This window comes from Choloepus didactylus, chromosome 9 (assembly GCF_015220235.1).
Source record: "Choloepus didactylus isolate mChoDid1 chromosome 9, mChoDid1.pri, whole genome shotgun sequence".
NCBI lineage: Eukaryota > Metazoa > Chordata > Mammalia > Pilosa > Megalonychidae > Choloepus > Choloepus didactylus.
Window position 1 is genome coordinate 57,154,217 of NC_051315.1, and position 13,613 is coordinate 57,167,829.

General features: G+C 40.4%; 1 protein-coding gene across 3 annotated transcripts in view; it reads right to left on the reverse strand.

The window, feature by feature from the left end:
• STK39 (serine/threonine kinase 39) overlaps window positions 1-13,613 on the reverse strand; it is a 382,860-nt gene that overhangs the window by 180,775 nt on the left and 188,472 nt on the right. For all 3 annotated transcript variants that reach the window (XR_005218895.1, XM_037850139.1, XM_037850140.1), the window contains exons 11-12: window positions 1,648-1,770; window positions 1,524-1,553 (exon numbers count right to left, since the gene is read on the reverse strand). Coding sequence is in view for 2 of the 3 variants with exons in the window: in XM_037850139.1 (XP_037706067.1) it covers window positions 1,524-1,553; window positions 1,648-1,770 (153 nt within the window). In the remaining variant the exon portion in view is untranslated. The remainder of the gene's footprint in view (window positions 1-1,523; window positions 1,554-1,647; window positions 1,771-13,613) is intronic.

Genomic DNA, 13,613 nt, shown 5'->3' on the forward strand with positions numbered 1-13,613 from the left:
GATGAATTATGATCAACTGGCAGTATGCTACACGTTACTCCATTTCCCATCTATACAGAAAATATTCTTGCCAAAAATATCTACCATTGTCCAAATAAGAAATCAGTTATCAGAGCAATTTCAGCAATAATATAGTAAGATATTCATTACTGCCTACTAGATGAATGAATGGATGAAATGTCATAATAAACTAACAAAATTTTCATGAAGGAAGATCTACAACCATCAGTCTCTACTAGAATGGTAGGATTCAGTGACTATCATCCAAAGATTTCCTATAGTGAACCAATGAAGGGTGCTTTTTTGAGTCAATGATGCTACTTCTAAGGAGAAATGACCCTTTTATTTAGAGATACTTTTAGACATACATTTAAAAAAAAAAGAAATCTTGACTCTAGATGCCAGGACAGGGCAGAGCCTACAACACCTGGTTAAGATCCTTGTAAAAACCCAATATGACATCTATGTAGCTATTGTGCTCCACTGTGGGGCTCAATGCTATGCTTCTAACACAGGTGAACAACATTCTTGATCAAAGCGTATTTTTTTTTTATGTATGAAGTAGAAAAATTAATTCATATGATAAACATAAGAGAAAAGAGAATCAAAAGGAATTTTACAGTTGGGAGGCAGGCTAGGTCTCTCAACGTGACATGAAAGATGCAGACAGACAGGAGGGAGGAAAGAATAGCGGGAAGGAATAGCTTGTAGCACTGAGAAAGGTCCAGTTGGCTAGTGCCACTTAAAGCTGAAAAATAAAATTTACTCCATTTAATCAAAGGTAAACGTCTGCTAATTAAAGAAAGTTGGGTTGGATGTCATTTCTAACAAGTTTCTGTTTTCTTAATGGAGAATTTATAGAAGTACCCATTAATTTCTAGGTCTATAAAATATTTGGAACTATTTAAATATGCTCAAATTTCCTCTAGGACAATTAGCAAGTCCTTGAAACACAGTCATCTTAGTCACTTGGATTAAGGACAATTAATCAGATGAAGGAAGATAAGTTAATCAAAAGATGCTCAGTACTCAAAGAAAAGCTGATTAAAGAAGCATTCCCTGCCTGCCTAAGTTACCCAGGGGATGTAAAAATCAGATCCAACAGATTCATCCTAGAGTTTCTAAGCATTTTAACATCTGCATTATTGCAAATTAAAATCCAGAAGAAATTTTGCATGTATGTCTATTATGTTTTCTAAGTGACAGTAATACTAAGAGTTAAAATTACTTGCCAAGGACTCCGCTGAGTACTTTGTGTACCTGATTTTATCAATGCTCACTGCACCTTATGAGATAAGTCCTGAGATCACTCCCATCTGATGGAGTAAAAAACTGAGGCTTAGAGTAAAATAATTATCCCCAATTTATACAGCCCATGGGGAGCTCAGCCAGAATCAGAACCTGCAAAGTCCATGTGCCCTTTTCTTTTCTATTCCATGAGAACACAATTTTGAAGTCTCTTCCCCAAATGGATCAGAACCTGATACAAGATGGGAACAAAGGGTGGAGGGGATGTAACTTACCTCTGGATTTTCTTCTTTTACTCTTCGTGACTGCAAAACAATGATGAAGCCATTAATTCACCAAAAAATGCCACAAAAGTTAAAATTACACAGGTTAGTTCATCATCACCATCAATGTCTTTACCTTTTCTTGAGAGAAAGCTGCTTTCCCTTCTTCACTTTTTTCATCCATCTCGTCATCACTCCACTCCCAGTCACCGTCTTCGGTTTTATGAAGGTGACCACTTGACCCAGGAACTCTTCTTACCTGAAATGAAAGAAACCCGCACAATTCTTCATTAGCCAAATGTGAACAGTGTCCCCTTCTACCGCTACTGGGTTATACAGCATACACATGACCCTGAAAATAACCTAAGTGGTTATGAATTCAGGGATAACCAGCAGGTAATAACCAAAAAGACTCCACAGCCTCCAGACTCAACCACTCACCCTCTTTCCAAAAATATCATGTTCTTGAAATGTATTGCTACACACATGTAGAACAAAATATTTTGGAAGAACACCACACAAGCCAAAAAGGATCAAGCTCATCTTTCACTCTCACTTTGGTTAACACTTTATTAATTACTATACATATAAGGCCACATAGCATACTTCAAAATTGCCTAAGGAAATGCATGCTAGCAACAGACTGCTGAATGAGCCAAGGCAGAGAAATCCAGCAGCCTAATGAAGCAGACTACAACTAGGGCTGTCAGCGATCTAAAATCTAAGTCAAAAAAGCAAATACCCTTCTGTTGCCACTTTGCTCTCTTTCAGAACCTGCCATCATGCTTGTTTTCCCAGGAGTCTGCTCAACCTACTTGAGCAAAACAAAACAGCATCAGACTATTCTTAACACACTTTGTAGTGTTTGTGCAACGGGTGCTATCCCTAGGAGCACAGCATGACAATCAGCAGCCATGCCAGCGTTTAGATTGTAATCAGTCTTCCTCAATTATTTCAAATTTTTGAACTACGGTGGAGATGCAATCCATAGAGCATGCTTTACAAATGCCTTTGTGCCTGAAAAAGCAAAACTTTTAAAAGGACAGGATGACTGACCATGAGCCTCTGACCAAAGTAATTTGCTTCAAAAAAAAAAATGTACAGGGACATTATTAAGCAAAGCAGTGTAGCAGATGAATGTGATGTGAGCATAAACAGCCAGTGACTCACTGATACAGAGAAACTTCTAGCAGAAAGGGACCTTAAAGACAACCTAGTCCAACCTTGAGAAGATGAAGGCCCAAAAGTGACCCAAGGCCACACAGCTATGAGGGTGAAATCAAGGCAAGAAGCAAAGCCCTCCAACTCCTGTTTAAATGACTCTCTATGATAACCACAAAAAAGAAGTCTAAAAATGTCCTGTGGAGATTCTGAAAGACCATGGTATGTGAAGCGACTATTCAACAGAAAATAATTACTTACAGCATAGGAGCTTACTTATTCCTAAGGGAAATACCAAAGAATTTAAATTTAAAGTAGGCATTTATACATGCCACATCAATGTGAAGCCTTAAAAAAAAAAAAAAAAAAAAAAAAAAAAAAACCTTAGGCTGAGGGTAGGATTTGATGGATTTGAGGATGCTACCAGGTGGAACCTGTAAAAGTAAGTCTGACTTTTAGGTCTAGAGGATTTGAGCTCCAAAGCTACTCCAACGTGGAAAGTAAAAAGGCAAGTAAAACTTCTCATTCATAATTACAAATAAGTATCTTCATTTTTAGATGCTTTTTACTCCAAAAAAAATTTTTAACTAACTTTATTTATTTATTTTAACAGATGAAGTTTATTGCATCTTTAAAATCACAAACAGGTCTGGCATCTTGTTTCCACTGCTGCACAGCCCTTAGATAACTAATTTACTTTAAAAACACTTAGTACTTAGTGAAATCTCTTCTGTACTTGGCATAAGATTATTTTTCCATTTGCGTTTGAGTTACTTTAAAGACCTAATTTGAATGATAGTGATTTTAATGGTGCTTATTGATGCTGGCAAAGTACTGTAGAAAGAATGCTGAAATGCACTTTAGGATCAGAACAGACTGCTCATTTTGAAAGTGATAAAGAAATGGCTAAAGAAAGAAAAAATAACTTTCTGTAGACATGTATAATAAGATTAATTATTTTCTGAGCAATGCCGATTATGGCAAAAGCAACAAAACGGAGAATATGTTAATGATATATATATATTTAAAGGAAAGAATTTAAAGCCACAGATATTGAAAAACATACACTTAACTAAGAAGTGAGAAAACAAGTAAAATTGTGTCTCAAAAACAGAATAAAACTCTACATTTGCCTATACTGTAGAAATGAAATATGACTGGTAAATTAGTATTCTTCAAGTATGCACCCAAGAGATTAGATAAAGGAAATCTCTCTCTCTTAGAAAATAGGCAGAGATAGTCCCACTTCATACCCCCAAATTTATTTTATCTCTCACTTCCCCTTCTCACTCTATGTTCACAAAATCTGTCAATTTCATTTTTACAAGCAGGCTCTAACTACATACAATAAAATGGCCATCTTCTTTCATTTCTGTTTTATTTTAGAATGTTGGCTGTCTCCCTCTTAATTTTATTTGCTGGAATAGAAAAAAAATAAAGCAAACTGTCTAGGATCACAGCCCCAGACATTGAAAGAAATGACAGGATGCGCCTTTAAGCAATAAATATTGGTTGGACAAGTAAGTGTTGACCAGATTAAGACACTGAATGTTCAAAAATCTATTGTGGGCTAAAATATTGGTATAATAGTAGCAAGAATAAGAATACAAGTTCATTTTGAGAAAGTTCCCTCAGTTTACTCCTAGCAGAACACATGCAGTGTAATTTGAAACCCAGGTTTCATGGTGTATTTGTAGGACATTGAGCTCTACAGAAGAGACAGAATCAATTTTAAAAAGCTACATCCATGAGAGTTTTAGGGATGAGTAGAAACAACTTTTTATTTTTCAAAACCAAGGAAACTAAATTTCACATAGTTTAAAAAATGGTCTTATTCGAGAACTGAAGAATGCTTTGCAAAATAAAATCTTTCTATCTCTTTATCTACATCAAAACTTCTATCCTTAACCACATGGTTCCCTGCAATGAAGAGAACAGAAATTACTCACCCTCAGAACTCTGATTGCATTACACTGTTCTTGTTCTATTAAATTATTTGTTCACTTGGTAAAGCCAAGAGATGGTGCAATGTTTTTTATTCTCTATTTTCTGTCGAGGATTATAAATAAAATACATTGCTTCTCAGATAAATAAGTGCAATTTATTTATTGCACCTAGAGATATTCATAACCCCATAAATTCCTCAGGTCACAGTAGGTAACGATTAGGTTTGAAAAACTTTTACATGCAGTAACATTTACTCCCAAGACTGGGAATAAAATACAATTGAGCAGTTGTATTTATACCACACCTCTGAAAAGGAAAGTTGTACTTTCTTTCTCTAAACGGCAACTTTATGAAAATTCATTTTAAAAATTTAAACAAAGTTCTTATGCCCACAGGAAAAGAAGTTGGACAAAACCGGGTAAGGAGGAGTGTGGCTCACTGGCCCCTGCTGGTGGTCACGGGTAAGAAGTCAGAGAAGGCCAGGAGGCAGCAGCCAGGGAGAAGACACGACAGGGGCGTGGGAGCGGTCACCAGGGCAGCTAATTCTTTCCAACCGCGCCTTCTGAACAGGAGCTTTCTGTATCTATTAGGGCTCACCATTTCCGTATAATGCCTTGAAGGTGCCACCTGGCCCCTGACACCACAACAGGAAAGAAGGATAACAAGGCGAGTATAAGACAACCAAGACAGGAACTCTCTCTATATACAGGATGTTAAATATGTCAGAACTTGAACTGTGTCTCCAACACACGCCAGAACAAAAGCTGAATGTGACACTAAGAAACACTGACTAAAATTTAGTAGAACTGGCCTGAAACTGCTATGTACCCCAAGAAAAACTACTCTCTTTAATGGAGTCTTGTGGGGGCAGACTTATTATGGGTAGGAGCTTTTGATTAGGTGGTTTCCATGGAGATGTGACCCACCCAATTGTGGGTGGGGCCTTTGGTTAGATTATTTCCATGGAGATGTGATGCTGCCCATTCAGGGTGGGTCTTAATTAGATCACTGGAATCCTTAAGAAGCTGAGAGCCCACACAGACCCAGATTCTTGGAGACCCTTGGAGATGCCAACAGAAAGATGTTTGGAGATTCTAAGCTAAGAGATGAAGCCAAGAGATTTCCCTGAAGAAGCTAAGAGAAGACCCCCAGATGCTAAGAGAAAAGTGCCCTGGGAGAACAAGCAAGGATGCACAGAGGCTGACAGCGAGAAGCTAAGAGAGACAGAAGCCCAGAGACATTTTGGAGAAAGCCGTTTTGAAACCAAAACCTGGAAGCAAAGGACCAGCAGATGCCAGCCACGTGCCTTTCCAGCTGTCAGAGGTGTACCGGACGCCATCAGCCACTCTTCAGGGAACTTATTCTCTTGTTGATGCCTTACTTTGGACACTTGTATGGCCCTCAGAACTGTAAATTTGTGACCTAATAAATCCCCTTTATAAAAGCCAGTCCATTTCTGGTATTTTGCATAACGGCAGCTTTAGCAAACCGGAACACCTGCACAGCCTCACTCCAGCCTAAGACAGCCACCAGCTTCTTCCACAGCCCCATCACCTTCTCCCTGGACTTGGGCTTTCAGAAACACCTTGCAATGATTTTTCCCATTTCACTGAGAATCCCTGTGTTCAAACTCTCTGACATGTGCTGAACACACTGTCTGGCTGACTGCAGCCTAAGCCTGAGGGACCCAGAGAGCCCACTGTTTCAGTCTGCCCATCAAGAACATACGAGACACAGCAGAAAGCAACAAACAATAAAATTTCTGTTACCAGGCATTCTATTGAATAGAAGTATAAAAAACGTTTCTAATTCACTATTATTTATAATGTTCTTGAGGCAGTGCCACATGCACAAAAAATCTTCTAGAGCATCAAAAATTAACAAATGAAAATAGACTTGCAAAGGTGTTAGCAATAAACATTTGACTATCTCCTGACTCTTGGTACTCTGACATCGCCGCCTCTGACCCCCACGTCCCCCAGCACCTCAGTCCCACCCCTACTGCCTCACAGCACACTCCAGCCTTCAGAGTCTCTCCTGCCCCTTCCGTCAGCCCCTTCCTGCTTCACTTCCCATCACACCCCGCCTTAAGCCCACAGCCAGCTCTCTCCACACTGCACTTACTAAACTACCACTCCTCCCCAAATCCTCAGGCTTGATTTGCCCTCTTATCCAATCCACACCCCAGAGGAAAGCCATGGGTCAGCCCAAACATCTCTTCTCCACTCCTGAAGGGCAAGCTGCCTGAAGCCCTCAGAGATTCACTAGCCTCTCCGGTTGGATCAACGGCGCTATTACAACACTGCCACTCAGAGTGTGGGCTACAGACCCTCAGCAGGAGCAGCAGCCTCACCTGGGAGCTTGTTAGAAAAGTGGAATCTTAGGTCCCACCCCAGACCCACTAAGTCCGAATCTTCATTTTAATGAGATCCCTAGGTGTTCGTTTACTCGTTCAGGTTTGAGCAGCCCTGTGGTGGACCACACACTCTCTCATTCTTAGACTATTCTCTCTTCCAGCCCATAATACCAGTCGGTATTTGTATAACGCTAGGTACTGCACATTAAGCACTTTAAAAAGATTAACACCATGTAATTTTCGCAATAGCCTTATGAGGTGAGAATGTGTCCATACCTCCATTTTCAGAGGGAAAATGGAGGCTCAGGGAAGTTAAACAACCTCCCAAGTTCACACAGCTGGGAGGGGAGAGTGCTGGGATGTGAGGTGGGGAGGCTGACCCCTGAGTCCCCAGCCCCAGCCTCAACCCACTGATGCGCACAGAAGTGCCCTGACCGCACCCAGCCCCAATCACTTAAAATAACCTCACCTCTACCCTGAGACCACCGAGTCCATCTGACTTATACTCCCAGCCCCTCACTTCCTAATTAACTTCCTCACATTCTCACCCCCCATCTCTCAGCCTCTCTCCCTCCTGTGCACAAGGAAAATAGATTCCTTTTCCTTTACACCGCCAATACCTCTTAGTGTGCTCTTCATTTATCTCTTCATGTATCTGTTCCTTCAAAGATATTTACAGCCACACGCTGGCTCCTCCATATACATCTAGAAACATGCTAAGGTCTCTTCTGGGCTTTTAAAAAAAAACAAATGGGGGAGGGGAGTGCTCTGATTTTGTTTCTTTCTTAAGCCATCACACCATCATTCTTTATCAACATCTTCTAAAAATAGTCCAAAATTGCTGCCTTTACTTACATATCCCATCCTCACTCTTCAACCTGTCTTCATTAGGCCACCAAAATTGTAGTTGCACAAGTTCTCTCTCTGTCTCTAAGATTTAATCACCTCCTAATTATGTAATTCCATGCTCTTCTCTGGTACAATAACTGTCTTTCCGACCTAACTCAACCACCCTCTTTTACTTCAAGCTCTCTCCAATCCTGGGTTCACAACACTTTTCCTTCTACTCTCTCTTGCCCTTCTCGTTCTCCTACGGTTCTTTCGCTGCTCTTGGCTCTGGACACCAGCCTCATGAGTGAACACACACTTTCTGTAAACTGATGACCTTGGAAACATCATCTCTTAGTTTTCTTTTCTCGGCAGTGCCTGTTGCGTATGAATGCCCTACCAATTTCTCAAAATTGAGTTTCTCATCTCCAGCCCATTCACCTAATCCTCCTCCCCAGCCTCATTCTGACGCATTTCTGGTGTTGCCTGTTTTAGTTAACACTACCAAAAGCAACCCCCACCTCCCACCCCATCTTGTTAGTCAAAATGCACAGCCATGTATGCTCCTAATAGGAGGCTTGGCACATAAAAACCTGACAAGTGCAATTATTAACTAACAATCTTGTCTACCACAACCCACATTTATCAAACAACACATTCTGCAAAGTTTACCTTCCCAGCTGCCACTGTGCTGGTTAAAGTCCTCCAACATCTTTTGTCCTTCCTTTTGAAACAGACTCCTAAACGATGACCTGGCCTCTATTCTCCTGCCTGTTTAACCCTTCAGTATGGCGCTGGCAGCACATGGACACTTTCTCAAAAAACCTACAAGAGTTTACACTCATCTACAGAATGCATCCAGATTCCTTAGTATTCAAGTTCCTCCATGACTTGCCCCAAATTACCTTTTCAGACTTATTTCCCACCACGTCCCTCCAGACAGACACCCTGCAGTTGTGTATGTATTACATACTTTCATGGCTCTACCTTTTGGTGTATGCCATCCCCTGGGTCTGATCTACCCTTCCATATTCTCTACTCATCTATTTTCTTCTCATCCAAGAAGCTTTTGCCGAGCTTCTAGATCTGAATTTTGCTTATAACCTTTTTATCGTTCTCCTGTGTAACACATTTAACAGATGACAAACCAAACTGCATACTCCTTCAGGGCAGAGAGCTTACCTCACCCTTTTAAAGAAATCACTTAATTATTTATTCAATCAAACAAAGTTTTAGTGAATACTTTTTTTGTGGCACACTCTAGAAAAAAGATAAATAGAATAAAAGCCTATACTTCGGAGTAGTTCATAATCCAGAAAGGTGGACAGATATCTAAACTAATAATTTCAAAACATTGTGACTGTTATAACAAAAATACTCACAAATGCTGGTGAGAAGAGAGTAGGACTCTCTGTTGAGGGTCAGCATGAAAGGGTGACTGTTGCGGGAGTAGGAAGAGCCCATCAGGCAGAGAAAGGGAGTGGGTACCCCACATGGAGAAAAGATAAGAGCTTGTCAAGTACCACTAACTCACGTATCATAGCTGGATCACGAGGTACTGGGGCTTGGGAGCTGGGTTCAAGGAAATGGCTACGAATAAGGCTGGCAAAACTACATGAAGAACCTTGCACAATAACAGTGGCAAATCCAAAAGCCTACAAAAGCTGAGCAGCAGGCCAAGCAAGGACTTTGGTGATCAGGAAAGGACACGTGCCACCTCAAGGGAGTGCCCAGCATAAGTGGACAGCTGCCCCAGGAATGCAGTCCCAGTACTGCCTGATCGGATTTTTCCAAAAATGTTGTCTGTGAGACAAATCTGGACTGTGTATTTGCATCCTCTGTTAGAAGCCAGGTCAACAGGTTTCAAAATCAGACCATGAGAAAATACAGATTTTCAAGTGGGCATTGAGGGCTAGGGGTGAAAAGGGTGATCAAATTTGGATTTCTGGAAGCAGAGCAGATGATGTACTGGGGCTTAAGGGTGACAAAGACCAGAAAGAAAACAGTGTTGTTAATTGTTCCAATTACTACTGCCACATAAGAAATCACACCAACACTGAACAGCCTAAAGCCTCAACAATCACAGAAGCCACATGGCAGTCAGACTTGCTTCCATGGAGGCTCAGGCCCAGGGCAAGTGGTTCAGCTCCAGTCTGACTGCGAATGCCTGCGAGACCCCAAATAGGACAAGCCATTCCCAAATTCCTGACTTATAAAAACAGTGCAAGATAATGAAATGATTGTTGTTGTTTTACAAAGGTTGTCAATGAGGGCTTAAAGGAAAATGAGGAAAATATTAGAAGCTAGAGGAAAGGAGTACCCTTTTATGTGGTGATAGTTTGGCAACATGTCATCTAGAGTAATGTGGAATACAGAAATGTACCTAATGAACTCAGTGAGTTGGCTGAAGAAATTTCCAGGCAGGATACTTAAAATAACACCTGGGTTCTTCACGCTATCTATGCTAAAATATGAGTGGAGAGAGATGAGCTAAAGAACTATTAAATATAAAACTCTTTCTCATTCCCAGCCTCTCTCCTGATATTAAATGATTCTCAAACCAAGAAATGGCCTCATAGGAAGGATCAAATCCAGGGTGTGACAGTAAGATCCTTTGTTAAGACTTAAGAAAGATCTATGGCAGTGCCTCATAGACTCCTTCAGACAGATTGGGGGCCTTCCAAGGATTTTTTAAGTGCGTGCCTCGCAGACTCTCTCCACTAAAAAATAGGGTTTCTAAGAATACTAAGGGCATTGTCCCATAGAAGTCTCAGAGGGAGCTCAAGGTAAACACAGAGTCCAGTAGCCATGGATTTTGCTAATGAAGTGCACCCAATCAGATTCATAAAAAACCCACAAAGTTTTTAAGAGATATGCACTATGAAATATCTACCAGGTTAGATACAGAGAAAGAACAAAATGAAAAGAGGACTTTGGATCCCCAACATTTTATGGGTAAGAAGCAGTCTTAGAAGGCCACTCAGCAGAAAACAGAAGCTCTTTCTTATGGAAAAAGGATGACTTAAAGGGAATAAAGAGCCCAGAGAACAGGGAAATAGGACTGAGCTCTAATCAAGGAACTCGCAACATGAACCTGGCTCGATTTCAGAATTGCCATGGACCTGGGTACCTCCCATTTTCTTTCCCCTTCTGAGGGAAGCCTTAAGATGCCTGTCCTCCTGTTTAGTTTGGTTCTGGGGAGGTTGGGGGAGGAGCAGATGACTTGCCTCTTTGGTTCACAGGTCTTCAGATTGAGAAGAATGGTTCTCAAGAAACTATAACCAAGGAACTGCTCCTGAAGAGCCTCATGTGTACTGGCCTGACTTAGATGGCAACATCCTTGACTTTGACACTGAAACGTACCAAATCATACCTAAAGGATAAAACCTTTGGAGGGTCTTGGGAGTATACTTTATGTGTTGGAGAGATGTGAATGTTTTTAGCCAGAGGGTAGTCTGTGGCAGATTGTTTTTCCAAAGATGACCACAAAATAGTCTGTCACACATAAGAGATGAAGTCCAGTGCCCACCCCTTGAATCTGCGTTAGTTTGTGACTTGTCTGTAACCAACCAAGTGAAGAAGGGATGCAACTTGGCCTAAGCTAGTCAGAAGAGATGATACAACCTCCCCCTTGCTCACTGGAACACTTGCCATTGAAGCCTCCAGCCACCAGGTAAATAGTTTAACTGCCCTAAGGCCTCCTTGCCAACATGAAGCCCAAACTGGACCACAAAGAGACGCTGGGAGACTACACAAAGAAAGAGAAACACCTGACCAGTCTCAAGTTGCTTTAGCCCTGGCTTTTCCAGCTCCAGTCTCCATCTGATTGCAACTGCATGAGACCAGAAACCAACCAACCATGGCTTTCCCAAATCCTGACTCACAGAAACAGTGGGACATAATAAAGTGATTATTGTGTTTTAAGTCACTAAGTTTAGGAGAATTTGTTATACAGTGTTGGAGTCTGAACCACGTCCCCCACAAAAGGCATGTTCAGGTCCCAGTCCCTGCTCCTGTGGGTGTGAACCCATTTGTGAATAGGACCTCGGAAGATGATATTAGTTAAGATGTGCCCTAACTGAATGAGGATGAGCCTTAACCTAATATAGCTGAAGTCCTTACAAGCAAAGGAAATTGAACCCAGAAAGAGAAGCTATGCAGAGAAGCCAGAGCTGTAAGTCAACAGTAGCCCAAAGAGAAAGGAGAAGACACTGCCACGTGCATTTCCCTGTGATGGAAAAGCCAAGGAACCCCAAAGATTGTCAGCCAGCCAGAAGATACCTACACTGGAAGGAAGCAAGCCAGTTTATTGCCAAACCACTGTATGGTATTTGTTTTAGCAGTTAGGAAACTAAAACACACAACAATAGATAATCAGAACAATAAGGATGGTAATAAGGTAATTTATTGACTTTATTATTTGCGTATACTTAGCAATTCTTTGAAAATTAGGAGGTCATACTACATCTACATGCCAGATAACACAGTCTTCCATACTATGTTTCTTTGTCAGTTTTTTCTGACTGTGGATATTCTGCGCCTCTGAATACTCAGATTTTAATTTATACTTACAAATTATTACCCTCTGACCATGTTATTACACATTAAAACACCAAGAAATAAAAAGTCCACTTCTGTTCATCATAGATAAGTAGATACACAGCTAAATATACTTTTTGTCAGTGATTCCCATTTGCAATTTTTTGACCTTTTCAATGCTTATCTAGTTCTGCCAAAATTTGGCGTTCCCTTTTTCTAAAATGTAAAAAGATAAAATAAAGGAATGAGAATATGACAATGTTCTGTAGGCAATTAGAAGAAATTCTAGAGAAACAAAGACTTTTATAATTCAATAATAACTAGCTATTCAAAACACAGGCTAGTCCAGTGAAGGACACACTTGTAATAACTTCCTCATAATGCTTTAACTTTTTCTAATGTGAAAAGAATCAAATTTGATAAATAGTGCTTTTCAGATAATGATAATGAAATTTTTTAACTTTGGAAATCCAATGTGAAAGGGCAATACATTGAAAGAAAATGCTCTGGAAGTTGGAGGGAACTATCCTGAAGAAGTAACACAAAACACAAAGAAGCAATTAGATTTCTTATTCTGTTTCAGTCCTATCAAACCTCCAATATGGCATTTCCCCAAGTTTGGGCAACAAAGAACAATGATAACAACTAGGAGCCAAGAAAGCAGCATCCAGTTTTGCAGCCAAAGTCTTTGAGAACTAAAGCTCCTTCTGGAATGGGTGCCAAGCTGATCTGTAACTTGAGCTAATAAAGAAGACAATGGGAACTTTCTGTCCTGGTAAGACAAATACACAGATGAGAACACATACTTCACGTAAAACCAAGGGAAGAAGGAGAAAATAAGTATTTGGGACTAGAGCAGAGTAGAAGCTGCTTTGTGGACAGTAATAAGTTACGAATCAACTTACTGCAGAAGAAGAGGGAGAATGAAAAAGAAGAATATACAGCCAACGGAATGCAGCCCCAGACAGGAAGCAAAAGACAGAATAAATAATGGCTAAAACCAGAAGAATTCTAATAAACAACAGAGAAACATACTGTGATGGTCAGTTCTATGTGTCAACTTGGCTTGGATATAGTCCCCAGTTATTTGATCAAACACTGATCTAGGCATTGCTATGAAGGTATTTTGTAGATGTGATTAAAGTCCATAATCAGTTGACTTTAAGTAAGGGAGATTATCCTAGATAATCTAGGTAGGACTGAGTCAATCCACTGAAAGGCCGTAAGAGCAGAGCTGAGGCTTTGCTTCCTTCAAAAAGGAGAAATTCTTC